The sequence below is a fragment of the Cynara cardunculus genome (assembly GCF_001531365.2).
Source record: "Cynara cardunculus var. scolymus isolate 2C chromosome LG 12, CcrdV1, whole genome shotgun sequence".
Classification (NCBI taxonomy): Eukaryota; Viridiplantae; Streptophyta; class Magnoliopsida; order Asterales; family Asteraceae; genus Cynara; species Cynara cardunculus.
Window position 1 is genome coordinate 11,465,011 of NC_037539.1, and position 21,990 is coordinate 11,487,000.

The window sequence follows — 21,990 nt, forward strand, 5'->3', positions numbered from 1 at the left end:
TACGATGTTATTTTGGTGAACTAAAATCTTACCCAGTAAATAAATGATAGTATTAAATTTTATCATTACACAGTTATCGAATAAGTATTTGGTAAACAACCCATAAGTTACAAGTCTGAATTGTTAATTCACATATTTTAGAAAAATGTTTTTATCCGAACAGATGTCTGTATCGAGAAAATAAAAATAAAAATGCGGTTGGTTTTCGTATTTACCAAACAGCCCCTCCTTAAGTATTGGGGAAACTAGAAAGAAACTGGCCCTAGAAGCTTCTGAGGGTTACCGACGTCGAAACATTTTGATTTCAGCCCCTGCAATTAGGGTTTCTTTAGGGTTTACAGAAATCCCCTTTTTGCTCACAACAATACTTCGAAATTCATTTTAGTTTCCACAAATTTACAGACCACAAATGGTTTGTTCTAACGGCATTAAACTCATCTCATGGCTTGCTCGCCGCTCCCTCTCTCACGACCCCGTATGCATTCTGTTTCTTTATCATCGGATTATGCAGGGCTATTTGCGTGGGCGAATTTCATTTGTTAATTATGTGTATTCGTGTGTGTTTTCTAGTATATTTCTCTGATCATGTGTGTTTTCTAGTATATTTCTCTGATCATGTGTGTTATGTGATCGTTACGCAGTCGCTGGTTAGAGGAGGTTATAGGAAGTTTGGCTCATCAATTCACAGTCATTACAAGATACCTAACTGTCAGAATCACAGAAATGGTAAATCACATGGGGAAGGAAATTAGATTTGTGTTTAGCCAATTTGAGTTTTTGGGAGCTTGTGTGTTGTCTGTATATCTGACAGAGGCTGGTTATTTTCTTGCAGTAGTCAATCCGAGCTCCTGGTCACACCTTGGAACAAGTAGTGCATATAATGGCAAACCTAGATCGATTCATGGCACTTGTACGTCGCAATTCTTCTGCCTTTTTATTTGTATTTGAGTTAGAACCTATTTCTTTTAACCAACTCAGGTGTTTAATATATTTTCAAAACAAATCATTCTTATTTGACAACAAAAGCAATAGATAAAATGCTGACCTTTCTTTTATTTTTTTGTCAAATTCTGGATATGTATCAAAATTTTAACTCCTTTTTGTTGGTAATGATGACGAGAGAGGCCAGTCATTGTAGATTTTGTGGTATGGCTCGAGAAGGAATTGTGACAAGGTTTACTTAGGATATGCTAGATGCGACTGTACCACCACTACTAAGAAGGGTGATAAGATACATGTAGGTTTAATGGTCTAACATACTTCATGTGGAGGCGACTTGAGAGGACTAGGGTGACTTGCATCAAGGTTCCGTGACTTACAAGGGGAAGGAATTTAATGGTCACGAGCAGGGCATAATTGTAATTCAAAGTTGTGTGTGAGAATAAGGGAAGTCGGTTTGGGTTTTCCTAAAAAGCTGTTGTAATTTGTTTTTTCTGCATGAAACCTAAATGCTTCTTGAGCATGGATACATGGAAGAATAGATGCAGTTTAAACTTGTACTCACCAAATTTACACTTAAAACCAGGATGTTGGCTGATGGCTCCACTTGTCACGTTAAAATTGTGTTCATTAATACAATTATATTCACTGGGTGTTGTTGTACCTTCTAACTCTCAACCTTCTAGCAGCTTGACTGCCTGAGTGTAGAAACATTGTCACTTAGAAGTTTAACTCTTTTATGGCTTTCTTTTGTATTTTCTTATCTCTAGTAAACTGAATGGTGTTGTTGGTGGTATGACCATACAAAACAAGTAATGTAATTAGTAGCTCAATTGTATTCTATGTAGTTCCTTTCTGCTTAGAAGTCAATCCTTCCTTTTCATTTGGAACCATCATATTGGATAATGCTCATTACACGAGAGAACATGTTTTTTTCGTTATTTATTCATCCGATTGATCTCTAGTCAGATACCTGATGGGAACTTGTTTGACATTATTCTAACTTTTTTTGATAGGCTGAACTGACACCCACTAGATGGATATGATCTCATGATTGAATGTCCTTTCCTTCTTTTCTGGTCTACTGGATCATTCTCTTGTTGATGACCCATAATCAAGCCTATGCCTTTTCTTATTGGTCTGCTTAGACTTTAATGCTGTGACCCCCCATCTAATCTCCTCCCTCATCTCTTTTATGGAAACTGTCAAATAAAGGTGTCTCTTTGAGTGAGGAATTCCTCATTTTTGCCACTCTCTCACTTCCTTCAATTGTGTCCTATGATTATCCATGTAGACAACTGGTGTAACCACTTCAAATCACCAATGGGTTTACTCGAAAAAGAATCCTAGAGTTAGATGAGTCAGATCTCACATGCCGTCCACAAAACTAGCAACAGGTTTTCTTCCCCCATGGTGGCTAGATACAACACTACTTGTTTGCTAACATCATAGTGTGAGGAAAGCATCTGGCATCTTTTTTATCCACGACTTGGCATTTCTTCACTTCCTGGAAATCAATTTAATGGACTTGAAAGTTTTCTGAGGTTTGAAGACTAATCTCTATTACCAGGGGTAGCTGGTGGTTTTCTCAAAGCCCCTCCTAACAACGAGCCTCTTATTGATTGTTTTTTTCTGGTTACGTGAGTTGTGACTTTTAAAAACACTTTGGCTTCCTTCAGTATTTGGCCAACTTTATTATCAAACGCTTGTTGCAAAGAAGTTTTCAATGTATGGATTTCCGCATCTGGTTCTTCCCGGGGAGGAGGGAGGTGATTGGACGGGAACATGTGAGAGGAAGGAAGAGAGAGAGTCAAAAAGGTTAGAAATCTGGGAAGTTGTATACTGATGCCGAACAGGAAAAGTCAAAACAACTTTCCTCTTTTCTCTGACCATAGTAACCACCTTTTTAACAACTCTGGACTAACTATACAGGATGTAGTAATACCTTTTCAACAATGCACTATTAAAATTCACTCCTTGGTCATTCAATATTCCATTTTCTATGAGTTGAATTTCAGTCACTAAATGATAAGAATAAGGTTTTTTTTTTTTTGGGGGGGGGGGGTTCTGGTTTAACAGTTCTTTTAGTATTGATAGCTTTCTGTGGGATATTGGAAAATTTCCGGCTTGCTTGATCTTTGACCTATTGTTCACCAGCATTCATGGCATCAAAAGATTATTACGATACGCTTGGAGTCAGTAAGAATGCAACTGGATCTGAAATCAAGAAAGCCTATTATGGGGTTTGTATCTTTTCATGACTTCTCTTTTTTCTTCTTCTGCAAATCTTTTGCGTGAGTGGATTATTTTCATTCATTATCCTCGTGAGTTTGTGTTGTTTGGTTTGCTGTGCTGTGTTTCTATTAACTAATTATCCTATGCTATTTGGAATTTGTAGCTAGCCAAGAAGTGGCATCCAGATGCAAATAAAGATGACCCAGAAGCGGAAACAAGATTTCAGGAAATTTCAAAGGCATATGAGGTACTAAGGTGTTGTTTATCATTTTTATCTCTTTCTAGTTTCTTTTTGTAGTTGAACTGCTTTACCATTTCAAAATGCCTCTCTCTCGTGTTCCATTTAAAGGTGGCAACCTTTTTGTCATTTAAACATGTGAGAAATATGTCGTATCATATTAAGAATTTTATCCTTGCTTCTTTCATGATAATGGTAACAACAAAAGTGTATACCTCACCTTTGAAGCCTACGAGCTGTATGAGAATACTAAATGAACAAAGCTCATAAATAGCTATACTTGTATTGCTGCAGGTTCTGAAAGATGAGGAGAAACGAGCACAGTATGACCAGGTTAAAATACTAGCTTTGTCTTCTATGTTACCTGCCAGTGTTACTTTTAAAAGAGTATCTATTGTCTTATGGTATACTATGTTTCATGCTTTATATTAATATGCCTAGTTACTCAGATTTGTGTATATGTAATGTAATGCTCATATGTATGACATGTGCACAAACTTACAAATAGACATGCAGATATAACTGAAATGCTCCTTGAATACATATACATCAATTTGTAGCACCTTATTTGTCCTTGGTTTGCATATGGTGGTACTCTAACGTTTTTACTTTATTGCTGCTTTGATTTCATGGACCTAATGTTTTATATAATCTTGCTATATCAGGTTAATATCGCTTTTGTACTGTTTAAATCTAGGTGAAGGGTTAAATAATCATTCGTTTCGGTTGCATGGGTTGCATGGAGAACCACTCGGCTAGTAGTTCTATCCCTATGCCAATTTACTTACCCTGGGATGCCAAATTAATTTGATTTTGGGTGTTGGTTGTTAGTTTGTCATGCATCAATCATAACATAGTTCTCGAGCTAGTTTACATTATATGATGGGTCTGGGTTTTGAATAAAAACTTCACTTGTAAATGTGGACGTTCCTACCAAGAAGCACTTATTATATTAGACTCATGCCTTATCGAGCATGTTATCTCATTTTTAAATTAGTTTATTCTACAGCAGCAAATGCTAGTTTCAATAAAATTTGAGGTTATATTTTCGCTATAAAACCAAATTAAAACGTACTGGTATATCTCGCCCGAAATGGGTCTGGGAGGGTGAGATGCACAATGATCTTTCTTCTGCCCAAGGGGTAAAGAGGCCGTTTCTGTGAAGAACTGACTCCGACTTGTGACATGAGTTTTGGAACGTCATGAGTTAAAACATAAAATTGGTCAATAAAATTTTATCGACTATATTGTTGGTAAAGTTATAGTGTCAATTATGGGCTTCTGGGGGGAAGCTATTTATTTTAGCTGATTGCCTGGCTCTTAACGCTGTCTTCTATTTTTTTTAGAAGTGTCTGAATATTTTTAATCTCTATTGCAAGTTAAAATGGCTACATGATCGAGCAAACAAGTTTAATTGTACTGACCTAACAAAATTCTCATATGGGATTTGATCTTTGTAATGGGTTACTGGTTGTTTTTAGATGAAAAGAATAAAGATTGTCGATTTGTAGGCTATCAATCTTGTAGTCTTGGTAAAATATAGTTGGTTAGAAAGGTATGGAAGCACATATTTTAATTTTTTATGTCCCAAATCCAATCGTACTTCTAATCTGCTGCAGTTGATCATAGGATCAAAAAATTCACCAGGTCCTCACTTCCCATTTTATTGGAAGATAAGAGTATTCAACTATTTTTATCAACATGTTAAGTTTGTTTGCCCAATCATAAAGTTTGTTCCTGCTCAATCACAGCTTTCATCAAGTGTTAGGTAGTAGGTTTTGCCGAGGGATGACGGTAGTGTGTTGATTTATCTGGAACCACGTGGTTGTGGAGGTTGGCCATGATGGATAATGGTACTCGATGCTGGTGGTGATTTTATTGAACAATGTGAATGTGGAGATCTAGTTGGGAGACGATATTAAGGAATTAAATTAATCGATTTGGATTGTTGCCATGTGGTTCACATGGTAATTTTATTTTCTGAAAATGGAAATAATGGTAATGGAGGCAAGTGTTGAAAAGGATTATGTTTGGTTGAAGAACTTGAAGTTGGTAGTTGGTGATAATGGGTGAAAGCATGTTGATAATGAGCATAATCAACCATTGTAGTCATGCTGGTAAAGGCTACCCAACAAGCTGCTTGACAGTTTAGCATCTACATATTGCAAATCTCACTTGTGCATATATTCCCTTTAATAGTAGTGCTTGTGTGGCCATGGACCTGTATAATTAATAGTTCTGTTAGTGGTTCCATATGCATTGCTTGGCATCCACCTTTTGTACTTTGGATTATGTTGACGTGATATACAAGTATTTTGAATGCTCTGGAATGTGTTTGTAAAGTTGTATTTATGAGCTTTTTGCTGCATTGATTTTGTTGGTTCTGAAGAAATGTGGTGTTAGTTGAAGATTATTGATATTCTGCTTTTCTTTGTTATTGCTATAAACTAGCTATTATGTTGTCATACTGATAAACCTCCTTTTGAGGTTTACTTATAGACGAAGAAATTAGTTTTGAGTGGGTTTAATTGCTGTTTCCTGTTACGAATAAGAGAGGGGCAGTTTGGTAATTGTGTCTAGCTTAAATAGTGAGCTGTTGGTAGTAGTTGGGTATTCAGTTTTCACTTTCTGTTGAATATTGTTGAAGCGTAAGCTTTGGGAGAGAATCCCAGACCTCTCGAAAGTCTGGGAGTTGTATCAATTGTGAATTGCAATAGATTGGCCGACAATTTCATTCCTATATGTTCCAATTATCGACCTAGCTATCGTGATTCTGTCCCTGTGTATTCTACGTCCAAAATTCTGGTTCAAGGTACGCTTTTAGCTATCGTAATTCTGTTCTGGGAGTTTTACGTCACTGTTTCTGGTTAGAGATCGACTTTATGTTCACGAATCAAGCTAGGGTATATCACATACATATTGACTCTATATGCTTGTACATAGTTCAGTTGATTATCAATTCCTTATTTCAAGTTTTCTCATGGGATCTGTGGCTGTATAGCTTGGCCATGAAACTTTTGAAGCAAGTGCTAATGGTGGAGCTGGTCCAGATGCTGGTCATTGGCGCAATCCATTTCAGGACCTTGGCGATGTAAGTTGTAGATTCTTTTAGTGAATGAGCTAATCATTGCCTATTAGTTATGTTCTGTGTATCTGATAGAAATTCAAGTTTGCTGTGGTTATAGTGATTTAAGTTGTGTATGAGAAGTTATAACTAGTTAACTATTTCATGATATTTTGGAAGCGATATTGCGCTTTTTTGGCTGATGTTCCAAGTATGTGGGCGTATCTTTTTTCTCTTTCATTCATTTTGGTTGGGTGTCCTCGATATATTTTTATTGCTTCCTATTGTAGTATCTAGTATGCTGACTAAATGAAAAGAATTTTAATGAGGTGGTCCTATCTGTTAAGCCATTTCATGTAAGAAGAACCCAATACTTGTATCTAGTTCCTTCAGAAGCTTCTCTTCTCCAGTGTTATTCAATGTGTTAGGCGCAAAATCCCCCCTTGGATGTAGGTGGGGCATGTGTGCCTTATTGAAGTGTGGTGCATGAATAAAAAAACAATATACACAAACATAGAACATAGATGTGCACACACACACATACCTATATGTGTGTACACATACATACATCTGTTTACATACACATGAACATATTTAGGGTGCATGTGGGTGTATTATATATACGTATGCATATAAGTACATCTCCAATAATAAGATTGAAAATATATCACTAGCCATATCTACAAAATTAAAAAAATCTCTAAACAGAACAAATATTCCACTCATCTACTATCATTGATATATGCAACATAGAACATATACTATCGGTTTGTTAAACCAGAAAATTCAACCAGCTTTAAGCAGAAAATACCAGAACTGTACAACAAAAAATGCTAGTATACGATAAGTCAATATTCTTATGCATTCTTAAGGTTGTTGTACCTCATGTAATAAAGCTGTTGCCTTGTGTTCTAAGCACAAGTCTTTCACCTATTCTAATATGCCGTTTCTCACATTGCTCTGGGTCTTGGTGCTCACCTAGGTGCACCTTTCAAACACTGCTCTACTCATTGTTTCTTTGCACTTTTAGGTATAATAATCTTGCTTTTTGTCAAACATGTATACTGTCTTTTCTTGCTTGCACGTGGAAGACAAAATTTTCTCTATTTTCTTGCATAGTACATCTCTTAATCGATTAGCATGTTCTTGCAGAATTTAGTTATGACATATGACATGTTTTTTAGTATTAAAACATTAAATGTATGTTCTCATTTTATCTGCCTTTTGGCTTTGTGATGTTACCTTCTCATTATTGGCTACACCAAGGCATGCTCTATTTTATTTATGATTTCGTACCCTCTGCAGGCACTGCTCTGCAGCAGCCTGATCCTCTTTAACCCTGAAATTCATTTGTATGATACTTGCTAGTAAATGTGATGGAAGCATTAACAAAGTTGTAGGTTACTTTCTGATGTTTAACTGTATATAGTATAGAATTGCTTTTAGTTTTTCTCTTAGGTGCAAATGTGGTTGTCCTTTTAAAAATGTAGAGTTCATTTATATCCCATTTTGATAAACAGGTGAAGCAATCATTTTTCAAGCCATGTACATGCTAATTTGAACTTAATGTTGGTGGCTTTGTTTTTGAGTTCCATTCAAAATTATATTAAGCTATATTCTTATTCTTGGATTATAACCCTTGTATTTTTGTTTATCAGATATTTGGTTTTGGCCCTTTTGGTCGGAACTTCACTGGCAAGGATGTTAAGGTCTTGACTGTTCATTCTTTTGGTGTTTCTTATGCAATTGATTTATCTGTGATGTCTTAAAAAATTTCATCTTGCACAGGTATCCCTTGAACTTTCTTTTATGGAAGCTGTCCAAGGATGTACCAAAAATGTAGTCTTCCAGACCGAGTTGCCTTGCGAAGCTTGTGGTACAAAACACACTTTTAGCTAACTGATATTGCCTCTGTCTCTGCTATGTGCTATATTAGTTTGTTGAGCTTGTTACTTTTGTGTCAATCTTGTAAGGGGAATATTTTCTGAACCATGTGCTTGTTTGTTTCAATTGCTAGGTGGAAGTGGCGTTCCTCCTGGAACAAAGCCTGAAACCTGTAGGCGTTGTAAAGGAGCAGGCATGGTTGGTATCATGCTTTTTCATTTGTAAGTTCTCTAATGTTAATAAGTATCCAGGCTAACATGTGGTTATGGATCATCTACAGACAATCAGTCAAACTGGTCCATTTAGAATCCAGGTCACTTGCACACAATGTGGTGGAAGTGGTAAATATGTCAAGGTATGCCTTGAATCTTTCTTCTAGAAATAATACTATCTGATTTTTTAATACATTATAGTTGATCTAGTTCATCAACCAACCATATGATCTGGAATAGGTAGTGATTACAGCTTGTAGAGATGATGTATATTATATTGGCAGTAAGGTGCTTAATGACCAAAAGAGCTGTGTCTGGAGAAAACACCGAAAATACTTTTGTTTGGGGATGATGAAACTAATACCGTTGAGAATTAAGTGTGTCATGTGGTTGGTTATACGTTTCAGTATTGGCTTTTGGAAAATGCGTTGGATGTAAAAAGCCGAATCAAGCATTTCCTGCAAACCTCGTCATGCTTTTCCATGTGGTTTAACTGCTTGAGTGTTTTTGGAGCAATGTGAAATGCTACTTGCTGTGTATTTCATAATGTTTAAGTTCTTGGAAACATTTGTTGGTAATGCTTAAATAGTGGCTACGTAGACATTGCCAAATAAGAGGAATCTTGAAGTCTCAACTGTTGTTTTGTTTTCTTATTCTTAGTTCTTATTCTTAGTTCTCTTATTTCTTTTCCCCTTAGGTGTTGATATGCTTTTCCATCCTCAAATATGAGGCTACAAAAATAAGCTGTTCCTTTTTTTCTTTCTGTATTTAGTGGAGTGCTCAATGATTTAGAGAGTGGTGGGCCATGGGTAGTAGGACATAGAAGTTGTGTAGAACATCAGTTTTGAAGTGTCTATGGCTATCAGAAAAAGGCGAACTTTGAGCAAGTGAGCTTAACTTGTGGTTCTTTTAAAATTTTGTTGTGTTGCTATATCAATGTTAACAAAATCATCTCAGTTTGGAAGTTACAATTTCGTTTTTATTAGCATAAGGTCTCAATTAGGTAATTGCTGATATGAAACTTCTTTTGCTTGGTAGAAGTTCTACATCATACTATCTTGTCTCTGCACATCATATGGTTATGTACATGAACAGTGTACTTATCTGCACTCTGCTATATGCATTTGGGGTTTGTTATCTGTTCAGTTTTTGCACATCTGACCTGAAATCCTTTTCTTAGTTACCTGAAATCTGAAAGGTAATCTCCAAGCACCTGAAACATGTTACATTACATGCAGCAATCCATTTACTTAGATTTCTGCTTTTTTTTCCTGCTGTAATTGTTGAATGCTGTCGGTGTACATAATTTCTGAAATAGTTGAACTTATGACTTACAAGGCTGGTTGGCTTACAGAGCTTATGCAAGTCATGCAATGGCCAGAGGGTGGTGAGAGGACCAAAGTCCGTGAAATTAAACATAATGCCAGGTATTTTGTGGTTTCAATTGTTTTTGTCATTGTTTTTGTATATTGTGGGCAGTCTGTGAATTCCAACTGGAGTAGTAGATGTGTTGTGTTGAGGTAAACTTCTATTGCTCAAAGCTAATGCTTGTTGGTTGGGTTTGAGTGCAATTGGGATGCAGAACCCACATGGGTTTGAAAATTCTGCACAGGGTGGCATTGACGTTGCAGCATATTCATTGGGCAACAGTTTGGCAGGCCAGGACATGTGGGATATGGCAAGTTGCATATATTTTGGCAAAAAAAATTAGGAGAGAGGGAAGGGAGCAAGAGGAGTGAGAAAGGCTTTGATTTGATGGAGAGAGGCCAATAATTAGATGATAGAGATGCTAATGTGGCTGATGCTAGCAAATACATCTTTATGTTGCATGTGGTTGGTCATATTGGAGATATGATGGAATGAAGGTGTTACAGGTGCATGGGGAAAAACTTGTTTGACTACTATTTGATTATGGAGTGAACCATGTCTGTCCAACTCCTTCAAGTAGGATGGTTTTTATTCAACGGAGACATGTCTCGTAAAATTTCATCAAGGAATAGAATGAACCTCATTTCTCTCTGATCTTGAATAACAACTCCATCTTTTCATTCTACATTCTTTTGCCAGTCCTTGAAAAATCGAATGTCGTTTTCTAGCTTGGTATTCTTTAATTTTGCAAGATAACTTAAAGCGAGGCAATCTTCTTGTCATCAACCAAGTCCCATTTGGGCTTGTCATTATTTCTACAAAACTTGTTTGGGATAGAAGCTCCCATCAGTAGAGGGATAAATATGTCCTATAGTGCCAGATATGACAGTTACCCAAAAGAGGAAGTATTTGTCCAGTGGCGCAACTACCTCGAAGTTTACAACTCTTTATTTCAAAATCTCTCTAGGATAACTTCTAATTTTTTGAGGAAATGCTTGGTCCATGATATCAACTTGATAGCTTAAATCTTTTCAGATTTCTTGTCTTCTTAAAGCAGTTACAATATTTCTATTGAAGGGGGCATGATTTGTTTGGGTTTGTGAGTGAAGATGACAGTTATTAGGGGAAAATGAGGGTGTGAGAAGAGAATTGGACTATATATTGGTGAATGTGGAATTGGATGAATAATCGGGGTTACAATAATTTTCTCTTTTTTTTATAGATCTATTTCATTCAGTTCCTACATGATAGAAAGTAAATGCGACACTTGCAAGGAATTTGGACTCTTAAATTTCATTACTTTATTCAATTACTCCGATTTCATTTTGTTCATGCACACAAGAAAGGACAGGCAGCTTATATTTTAAATAAAAATTCTCGAGTACAAACATGTTGTTTGGGTTATGGAATGACAATTAAATTACTTATAACAGGTTCTTGTTTTGAAGAATAACAAGTTAGATGCGAACTTTCTAATTTTTATGGTGACATTTAACATCTAAATGTGCTTTCCTTTTTTTATTTATTTGAAGGACCATTTTTCTTTTTATTTTTTTTGTCTTATAATCAATATTATGTTCGTAAAAACATTTAATTTATATAAGCAATTGTTATCTACAAAGTTAAAATCTGCATTGGATTTTGAGAGTTCCCAAGCCCTGTTAACTGCATCACTGTGCCTACATGTTTTCTATTTAAAGCATATGCCAAGTTATTTTTTATATCATAACAAATATGGCTTGAATGTGCTTTTTAACTCACAGAGACTTCTTTTTCATGTGGATGCCTTAATAAGGTTAATTTTAGGCTTGGGAAATCTGTGGGTGGAATATACTTGTTAACTCGTGTTGAGATGTTCCACTCCAACAATGTTTTAGTCTTTCAACTTCTATGTTCAAGTATGTAAATGAACTTGGATTTTAATTTACAATTATCAGGTTATCAGCTATTGGTTTGGTTTTATGATGGAGGGCAGGTTGTGTCATAATCCTTCATTTATGGGGAAACTTGTCTGTTTTATATCATATTTTAGGAGATTTAGGTTAGGAGATGGAGTTTTCTATCATATTTTTAGTATTATAATTTTTGTATGTTGTTCTTATTTTAAGGCCAAATCTGTAGCCATATAGGGAATCCTGTAGTAAAAACTAAGGGGGCTGTTTGGTTCAAGCTGGGGAATGAAAGTGAAATGACTGGGAATGAATTTTCATTCTCCCCAGTTTGACCAGGAATGAAGATTTGGCTTTCTGGGGAATGAACCCATTATATTATATAAAACCAAACAATTTCCTTTACTTTCATTCCCATTGATGACTGCTTAATACCTCTAACCAAACACCCCTAAATCACTTATATCTATCTCTGAACACCATTAGTGCATTATTGCTTATTTGAGCTTTTGGTAGCTAGAGCATTTAACCAGTTCTTAGCATGTGCTTTGAACAGTCCTTTTAGCTGCCTGACTCCATTTTATGCAAGGTGGGTGGACATGAGACAGTAGTGCTCGAGTCTGTGCCCTAGTCATTCTTTTTTGAGCTTAGGGTAGTGTAAGATTTTAATCTCAGAGAATTTGTTGGTATAGATGTGCTTATGGAGATCTTGTAGATATATGGAAGTGGTAGCAGTAACTGGTTATATTTTTTTCACCTCAATAATGATACACAGTATGATGTTTCTTGACTCATTCATGGTTTGGAATGTGCAGGAGTGGATACAAATGAAGAACTAAGGATGTCCAGAAGTGGTGGAGCAGATCCAGACGGCAACCAGCCTGGTGATCTTTATGTTGTCATCAAGGTAAGAGGAACTTGCATGGCTATTGGTTTAAGGATCCATTGCTTACATATATTTATGTATGTATCATATGCGTATATATGTATGTATAAGTATATATAAGAACAACAATAGGGCCAAATCACGTGCAAAATCACATTGATTTTACACTAACAATGCAAGGGTGTGCGGACTACGTGGTCCGTGATCTCAGGTTGTGACCAAAGTTGAGTAAATCACATGTGATTTTACACGTGATTTTAATGTAAAATTACATGTGATTCGACCGTTTTCTTATTCTCTTATTTGGTTACTCTTTCTCGTATACCTGACACTCTCTGTATATATATATATATGTATATGTATATTCAGATGTGTATACATGTATATAAAGAAACATATATATGTAGAATGTGTAACATGCCTATGTATATGTACATATGTATGTTTGCATATCCGTAATATGTGTATGCTAATGTATAATGCCTCAAATTTGAAATCATCTATTTTAAGGGTTGCTGAATACCATGACAACTTTATAGGTGCGAGAAGATCCTATTTTTCGACGAGAAGGACCAAACATTCATGTTGATGCTGTCCTGAATATCACTCAGGTAATAATGTTCTTAGTAGAAAAAGTCATCTCAAGTGCATTAAACTTTGAATCGGACAGGAAATCTAGCTGTTGTCTTCGATTCCATTGCTAACTTTATTTTGGCTGCTACCAAAACATTAGACAGAAGCAACCTTCCTGACCATTTTTCTACTGGAACTTTTACTGTTATTTAAATGCCTTAGCATTGGGCTTTGAAACTAACATGTGGAGTTGTTAAATTTCAATTTAACAACTAGCAGACCATGAATATGTATACAAACAGGGTTTCTCTGTTTCTAGGATTTGGTTAGTTTGATTTAGAAGTAGCAAAGGTTCTAGAATCCAAGAAAAATGAGTGATTTTATTTCCAATATGAGGAGATAAACATGAAGTCAGTTTCTATTTACTCTGCATATAACTACTTAAATATTTTGATTGGAAAAATACCTAGACAGGACCAATGGACCAAATTTCTATATTATTGTCAAAATTGGGACCAAACTTAATAAGTTTGTCAAGGGACTAAATCTGCAGATTTGTACCTGGTCAAGGGACAATTTATTGAGTTTGTTCTGGTTTACATACATTTTTATAACGAAATTCGCAATCAGCATGTAGGTAAGTTTCTCATTGTGATTTGTGTTTTTTATGCTAATCTCTCCATCCAGATCATTTGAACTTCATTAAGGTATACAATGTTATAGGCATGGAAAAACTTCTGACAATCGTTTTTTTCTTCTGCCAGTATTTGATCTCTTGTATGTCATTTTATACTTTTAACGGATTCCAGTTCTTAATGTAAGATGGTACTTAATTACATGATGGTTTTTTATCCTCCTGCAGGCAATTTTGGGAGGGACTATTCAGGTCCCAACATTAACGGGGGATGTTGTTCTTAAGGTTCTCTTCACATTTACATTGTTATATGAGTGAAAAAGTTGTCATTAACGTTGTATTGTCGTACTCTATTAATACTTAAATTTATTTTCTCTCTATTTGCAGGTTCGTGCAGGAACCCAACCTGGTCAAAAAGTAGTTTTAAAGGGAAAAGGTGCGACATATATGCTGGGGTGACATAAGTTTTCTTTTTCTGTTAGTTTGTTATCTGTTATTTTCCTAGTAATGCAAATTCTAACTAGGAGCCTGCAACAAATCACTACAACTTGAATTTCTTGCTATATCTGTTATGTCTATGGAAATCCGTAAAAAATGAACCATGTTTTTGTAGTTAGTTGTTAATTATGGACTTGATTTTGAAATAAGCTGCCCATGGAAGTTGACTAGTTATTATTACGGGTTAGTAGTAAGATGTAGGTTTATTATTAAAGGCTGTCATGTTTGTTTAAATCTTTTCTATTGTTTTCTCTTGTCACATCTTTATGGTTTTTATTGGTGTTTCTCTTTCTATTGTTAGCTTAGAAAGAAAACTCTTTTTCTTTAGTTAGTACCGATCATGTATATACATAAAGTTCTATTAAGCTTGCACAACTAGGATCTAGCTGACAGCTGTTATCTTGTATGAGTATTAGAAAACATGGTACTCCAATATTGAGGAATATCTTTTTGTAGAGCATGTTAGCATGGCATTCTGGTGATCTAGGCCCAGTTGTTAGGCTATAATGATAATATTTTTATGTTAACCACACTTGTATATATGTGCTATATGTCTTTATATGGGTATTAGGTCTACACACCATTTTCCTTGTGGGCCTAAGTAACCATTTTCATTGTTCTCTGTCAGGAATTAAAACTAGAAGTTCTTACTCATACGGAGATCAGTATGTACACTTCAACGTCAGCATCCCGACGTATGTTTCCTTGCTCCCTTCCTCTGCTATTGATAGTCTTCCTGCTATGTTTGAATTGAGTTAGTTAAAATACAACACATTATTTGTGCCTCTTTATGGTGTGGCTTAAGCGTGTTTTCCTTGCATACCAGTTAGATGCTAAATATCACTAGAGAAGATATTTTTAGGACCATCATCAAGAAGGCACCCTGACCCTGACTTATTCTTTTGAGAAGCATGCTTGTACTAATTCACTTGAATATTTGTTAAAGTGAATTCCTGTATCGTGTTCTCATTTTCTCTGACCTTGTATTGAATCGGATCTTGGGCATCTTTTAACTTCTTGCAATTCCAAAATTCAAATCTGTGCTCGTAGTGATTTTTTTCAATAGCTTCTATCTTCATCTATTTAGTCTCACAAGATGCAAATTTAACTTCCTGTTTTGGAGTTCATGCATGCGTCTACCTCAATATTTGTTGGTGTATCCGTGTATGGAAATCCTTTTTTATGCCTACTATGTAGCAGACTCATCCAGCATCCTCTAAGTAATGAGTTAATGGTATGGATAATGACTCTGGTGTGTTGTTGATGATGTTCTTTTGTGGTGAAAAACATCAAATGTAACTAACTTTAGCAAATGATATGGTTAAACAAGTCTGGTCAACCTAATAATATAAACATCACCTTTTCTGGCCCATGTATAAGAAAACAAGTTATTGTGTGCGTGTATTAGTATTTCATGATAATAGTGCTGAAGGAGAATGACTCACTACAGGAGCAATTCAGTTAGGTTGTGTTTGGTATGTGGGACAAAACGGGCAAAGACAATACAAAAAGTTTGTTGTCCCACGTTTGGCATGACATCAGACATGGACAGGATAGGACCTGATGGCCTGGTGGGAACAAAAAAGCGGTTTTACTGTCCCAATAAATTGGTGGAACAGAAACCAGGGAGATGACACAAGATTGTTAAATCACTAAACTACCCATGTCAAATTAAAACACTAAAACCTTATAGAATTCTTTGAACCGCCTACCTCACTCTCACTTGTCCAGTTCTGTCGAAACCCAGCTGCTACCAAACACACCCTTATGGACGTGAAAGTAACAAGTTAAGAACCATAAAGGCTGCAGATCCACTTTGACTATGAAAGGAATAATAGTTTTTTGTCGGTATTAAATATGATTAGCAGAAGCAAAGAAAATTTGCACCTCCCTGTCTGATTTATTATGTGTTTAATAATTCAGGAACTTAACTGAAAGACAGCGTGAACTGATCGAGGAGTTCGCAAAAGAAGAGCAAGGTGAATACGAGAAAGGTGCAGCAGCTGGAGCATCTAATTAGTGATGCACACGTGAATTAGCAAAATCAGGTAGAACAAAAGGGAGATATCTTCAGTTATGTGCCTCTCGTCTTTAATAGATAGAAAGTCCCTTCCTGGAGCCTCCAAAGTTTTGATGGGAAAGTGTGTTATTTGAGCATATTTATCTTACCGACGTTTAAGGTATGTAATGCATGCCAAAAGGACATACATCATTTTATGGTCGAAACTCTACTCTGCCATCCTTTTGTTCTTAAACATTGTTGTATATATGATATATATATTCTTGCCGGTTATAAGCTAATAATCTTTTAGCATTTTCACGATGCAAAATGGTTCCAGAGTCCGAGTGAATTCAATGGTCTTTGTTTGCATTTCTATTCAACAAGTCCATCGATGCTGTTTCGAAAAAAGTTCATAACATACATGATTAAATTCAAGAACCTTTATCTTTACTGTAGAGTTTAATTGTGGAATTTTATAGTAAGATCTTCTGGTAAGGTCTACTTATACTTTACTATTTCCGACCCTACATTTGGGTGAGATACTGGGTTTGTTTGGTTTGGTATTTTATTAACACCTTTTTCAGTCCCTACATCTAAGTGGTGTGAGATATTGGGTTTGTTTGGCTTGGGTGTTTTAGTTGGACGGCAGGATATGCTGAATGGCCCGGTTAGGACTAGCCTGGCTAGGTCTGACCAAGTAGCGTTGAATCTCGATTCTTGAGCACCGAATGGGGCCAGTATCTGTATCTAGATCTAGTACGCTTGTACTATTCATCTGGGTACGTTTGATATGCAGATGGGATGGGACGGGACATAAAATGGCAGGACGGGAGAGAGTGAGGTAGGCAGATGAAAGAATTGTTTATCGTTTGGCAATTTAACACACTTGTTACGTCTTATTGATTATTGTTCCACTTATTTTGGTGCGTTAGAAAGACATTCATGGTCTTAATATCGCACTAAATGTGGGACATGTTTTTGTTCTGTTATGTACCATTTTGTCCCACAATCTGGTATAACTGAGATCGTGTTGGGAGAAAGGAAGAACTCTATTTAACGACTGCTTCGTAGGACCAAATTTACAAATTGATCATAGGTTTTTTAAGTAATAAAAACTACATAATTCATGTTTTATATTTTCGGTCGCTAGCCACCGCTTTGTAGGTTGGTTGGATCGCTTTCAACTGATCGAGAAGCCGTGACTAGGGACTTTAATAAAATACACAATTTAATTAAAAAAAAAAACGATAAAGGTATTCTTAAAATAATCAAATTAAAAAAAAGCGTTACGTCTCAATTTGTAAAACTAAAAATGAAGTATATGGTCATGACATAAGAGTTTAACAACTGTTCCCTTAACAATGCCAATGGTGCCGAGTTAAAGGCTTAGGAAAGACATGAACCAGGTGTGAATATGGCTTGCATCACTCCATGCTATACATACATCTATATCTATACCTATATATATATATATCTCTATAATTCATGATCGACTTTCTTTTGAACATAAATATCATATAATTATTAATTACAAGTGTTAAAGAGATCGATCTGGTATAACTATGGAAAATAATGGAAGGATGGCGGCGCTTGTGGTGGTTCTAAGTCTGTTGGTTCATGGAACCGTGGCGCACCCGTGTGGGAGCACTTTTTTCTCGGCTTTGGTGCAACTGATACCTTGTCGTGCATCAGTTGCACCCTTTAGTCCGATCCCGCCAAATGAGGCTTGTTGTACTGCAATCAAAGTTCTTGGCCAACCTTGTTTGTGTGTTCTTGTTAACGGTCCTCCTATTTCTGGTGTCGATCGTAGCATGGCCATGCAACTTCCGGAGAAATGCAGCGTCAACTTCGAACCATGTATCCATCCTATATACGTACATATGCACATATATAGGGGAAAGTTCATTTAGCAACCTGTAAATGTTTTAAGGACTGAAAAGACCAACTATTCACATATTATTCATAATGAATAGTATTCATCATGAATATCTGCGTTTGCACTATTATTGATATTTATTATGAATGATTCATTAATAGCTGAGTCTTTTTACAGATCACAAATGAACTTGCCCTTATTTATATATATCGTTGACTTTTTTTTATACCTAAACATGCTTTTTTATACTGTGTATGTGATGCAGGTGAAATCGAGAAGAAGAAAGAGTGAGCGTAGCGTGGCGTCCAAATTTGATCGCTCGATTGATGAAAAATTCAAGAGAATTAATAAACAAGAGTGTCGAGTGTGCGTCTAGCCCGTGGAAATAATTTACTTGTCGAATTTTATCGGTGCTCTAATCTTGCATTGATCGTAGGTTTTCATATTTTGTCGTTTGACCGTAGCTAAATCTTTAATGTTCCTTCTACATTTCGTTCGCTAATTAATGTTATTATTACCATCATAGAATCTTACTAAAGTTTTCAAGCGGTAACTCGTGTCGCAAATTTATACAACACGGAATAACTTTTAGTTATCACGGATACGAACACGCACGAATTCGTGAACGAGCCACGAAGAGAAGTTTGCACGTTGTGTGCTCGCTGGCTTCGAGCATGGTTTGCGGAGCAACAATTTCTAGACCGATTTTAAACGGAAGAAAATATATATTTAAAAAACAATATTAAGGCCAAAATTTTGATCACAAGGTTCTTGATCCATTTTGGGTTGCATCTAATCCTCAAATTAAAAGTACAATATGTTGTCTAATTAACACATACATCATTTACAAGATAAACCAGCTTTCGACCCTAAGTTTTTGAGGATTTCCGGCGGGTACCTGCTGATTCGAACACAAATCTGTACAGAAAAGCCAAGCTACATGGTCGAACCCGGCTGTAATTGTTTGCTTGAACACTTGCAGCGGGCTTGAGCTTCGTTCAAACTCTACGAGCCCAAAAAGAGAAAATTCATGAAAACAAGATAAATTGAATCTATCAAATACAACGTACTTTCATTAACCTTCATTTTGGTACACCTCGGATGTTATATCTGTTATCTCTGAGGTACCAAAATAAAGATTTTGAAATTACGTTCGGGCAAAACTGGAATTGGATCAAAATACGTTGTCGATTGATGTTTTGAGGTAAAGTGATGATCTTGGTGGTGGTCTTATACCTGCAGTTCTTTCTGGAGGTCTTTAATGTACTCAACAGCCATATCCAACATATCTGCTGTATTAGTTTGCTGCAAAACAGTTGAACTAAAAATGTGAGTTTCAAAATGGTTTATTTTCTTGTTTCAATTACATTCGGGGTTCGGAAATTTTACCTTGTCCATGTTAGGGAAAAGTTCTTGAAGCCTTTTGATTCTTTCGCTTATTCGGGTTCTTCTCACCTGAGAAATCGATTGATGCCCAAACGAAGATAGCTTAATATCAATATCAATGTTAGATTACCGTGATTATATGTAACCAAGATCAAGACTACGAATCTACCCTCTCGGCGATGCTTCGTGGGTGTGTAGCGAATCCTCTTTTTGCGCGTGCTTTCCAGGGGACCAACGATTCTTGTTGGAAATGCAAGATGTTTTCAACATCAGCCATTTCTGATGAAGTTTTTGGCAAGCTCATATGGTGAACCAAACTAGGAATATGGTTTCCAGCCTCTCCATTCTATAAATTACAAACATGTATCAGAAACTGTCGGAATACGTGGAACTTCATTATATTACTGTTCAAAAGAGCCCATCAAAAGATAAGCATAGCTTATAACCGGTGTGAAACTCCAACAGAGGCTAAACGTGTTGAGTCTCTGTTAGACCCTGTCTCTGATACCATGTAAGAATATACGGAACGATATCAGATTACTCTCCAACACAACCGGTGAGAGAGAAGGGAGGATCCAACCAGAGCTTAAATGGTCCAAGTCTAGCCGATTACGATGCAAATTACAATGATGCATTCTTGAATGAAGATGTACCTGTGGCATCTTCAAACCACCATCTCTGCTCCTCTTCAAGCTACCGAAGGTGGAGTCGCTCTCATTTTCGACTATCTGCGGCAAGAATCTTGATGAAGAGGATGGGCCTAATGAGAAACTGATATGGTTATTCAACGAAGAGCTCGATGAACTGCCTTTTCTCGCATCTTTCATGCCACCAAAACCTGATTAGTTTCAAGATTATAAGCAATTCCAGTCTTAACCATACTTTGAATCTCTATGAAGAATTTAAGATCTTATTTCCAGAAATGTAAAGCAAAAAAGTCAACTACCAATCAGTGTCAATGGCTATTACTGCTATGAACTTTGATGAATCGAATTGCAAGTTGAAATAAACAAAGAAATTAACAAAGGGGTTGAAATTGTTTACCATTGTCAACGGTCAAACAGGACAGAAATCCATCTGGCGAGCTACTCTGTCTGATGAGATTCGAGCTGGTTGAATCCATAACTCTAAAAGACGATGCAGAATCCAAATTATTTTGATTTGTATAACCATAACTACTGTTGTTGTTAGACGGTGGCAAATTAGGCGCTCGCCGTGAACTGCCACCGTGCATCGCAGCCGTCGACGGAGGTGGAAGATCCTGGTTCTGAATCGCCGATTCTTTCCTTTCCGGCTTTGACGACGACGACTCAAACTGTAGAAAGTCACGTGCATCAGATTCAGATTTCTTTTGTTGGTTCCCGGTGAAGTAGCTTTCCTCCGCCTTGGACTGGTGGTTCGAGGAGGCGGTTACCGGATCTGGAAACTCCTCATCTCCATTATCGTCGAGTAGATTCGAAAAGAATGAGCTGGGAGTCGAACGATAACGCAATAAAGAGCTGTGATTTGAGCCATGATTCTCGTCTTGTTGCTGCTGGTTATGATCATGATGATCGTAGTTGGGATAAGGATCTAAAGAAATCAACTGCTTGATCTTTGCAAACTCTCCGTCGGCCGGATGCTTGAACGTTGACGAATAGAGCAAAGAATTCATATCTCTGGAAATCGCATCGGATGAACCACCACCGCCATGGCCATACATCCTCCAAAACGTGCAAGAACTTGGATTTGGAATGAAAATGGATAATGGAGATGAATCTGAAAGGGTGGAAAGCAGAGGCTGCGCGCAGACGCAAATAGAAAGCTGCGAACTTTTATTTCTTTCCCTTTTTTAGCCAAGCAAACGGGTTGTGTTCACTTTTGGTGCCTATGAACTCTTTTTGTCTCCATATTAATAAATGTTAACCGTTATCCCTAATAAATGCTATAATTTTGACTCATTAATTAACATAAACTTAAGTGACAAGAAAAGGGGTGTAAATTGGTTTATTCAAAGGTTTGTATGATTATTATTATTATTAGAGTGATGAATTAAGAGATCGTGAACCCATCGACCACCTCCATCGCCAACACAAGTACTGGCCACCTCCATCACCGATACATGCACCCACAACCCACCCACATTTCTTTCTCCCTTTCTCTAGGATCGTGAAATCGAACCAAAATCTTGGAGTTGAACCGTCCCTGAGGTGTGAAGTCGAACTGTCCATGTGCGTCTCCGATTGAACCCTGCATCGTCTTCCTTGCACGTCCCTCATCTCCGATTGAACCATCGTTGTTGAAGATTTTAGATTTTAGGGTTTAAT

The 21,990-nt window shown here is 36.6% G+C and overlaps 3 protein-coding genes across 3 annotated transcripts; 2 read left to right on the top strand and 1 right to left on the bottom strand.

The window, feature by feature from the left end:
* Positions 1–280: 280 nt before the first annotated feature.
* LOC112522445 (chaperone protein dnaJ GFA2, mitochondrial) lies at positions 281–16,733 on the top strand. Its single transcript, XM_025131558.1, has 18 exons — positions 281–475; positions 642–726; positions 833–910; positions 3,097–3,182; positions 3,338–3,421; positions 3,707–3,745; positions 6,414–6,503; positions 8,135–8,185; positions 8,265–8,352; positions 8,494–8,558; positions 8,641–8,715; positions 9,927–9,999; positions 12,645–12,736; positions 13,255–13,326; positions 14,151–14,207; positions 14,310–14,358; positions 15,049–15,115; positions 16,344–16,733. The coding sequence occupies exons 1-18, from the start codon at positions 410–412 to the stop codon at positions 16,438–16,440; spliced, it is 1,314 nt and encodes a 437-aa protein (XP_024987326.1). The 5' UTR covers positions 281–409; the 3' UTR covers positions 16,441–16,733.
* Positions 16,734–17,916: 1,183 nt separating this feature from the next.
* On the top strand, positions 17,917–18,811 carry LOC112523640 (protein M7-like). The gene has a single exon (XM_025133320.1). It carries the CDS (start codon positions 17,985–17,987, stop codon positions 18,330–18,332), a length of 348 nt encoding a protein of 115 aa, XP_024989088.1. The 5' UTR covers positions 17,917–17,984; the 3' UTR covers positions 18,333–18,811.
* Positions 18,812–19,056: 245 nt separating this feature from the next.
* Positions 19,057–21,536, bottom strand: LOC112522425 (transcription factor bHLH130-like). The gene is made up of 6 exons (XM_025131526.1): positions 20,729–21,536; positions 20,338–20,522; positions 19,854–20,030; positions 19,688–19,753; positions 19,535–19,603; positions 19,057–19,303 (listed from the first exon to the last, which is right to left on the bottom strand). Exons 1-6 carry the CDS (start codon positions 21,384–21,386, stop codon positions 19,235–19,237), a joined length of 1,224 nt encoding a protein of 407 aa, XP_024987294.1. The 5' UTR covers positions 21,387–21,536; the 3' UTR covers positions 19,057–19,234.
* Between the last annotated feature and the right edge of the window lie 454 nt (positions 21,537–21,990).

Bases quoted from the DNA above. Each gene is read 5' to 3' on its own strand.
- LOC112522445 (XM_025131558.1), top strand. From the start codon at position 410: ATGGTTTGTTCTAACGGCATTAAACTCATCTCATGGCTTGCTCGCCGC. The intron at 3,746-6,413 runs GTTAAAATACTA...GTGGCTGTATAG, and splicing joins AACGAGCACAGTATGACCAG to CTTGGCCATGAAACTTTTGA. The intron at 14,208-14,309 runs GTTCTCTTCACA...CTCTATTTGCAG, and splicing joins CGGGGGATGTTGTTCTTAAG to GTTCGTGCAGGAACCCAACC.
- LOC112523640 (XM_025133320.1), top strand. From the start codon at position 17,985: ATGGAAAATAATGGAAGGATGGCGGCGCTTGTGGTGGTTCTAAGTCTG.
- LOC112522425 (XM_025131526.1), bottom strand. From the start codon at position 21,386: ATGTATGGCCATGGCGGTGGTGGTTCATCCGATGCGATTTCCAGAGAT. The intron at 20,523-20,728 runs GTAAACAATTTC...GAAACTAATCAG, and splicing joins CTGTTTGACCGTTGACAATG to GTTTTGGTGGCATGAAAGAT. The intron at 19,304-19,534 runs GTATAAGACCAC...TTGGGCTCGTAG, and splicing joins ACCTCCAGAAAGAACTGCAG to AGTTTGAACGAAGCTCAAGC.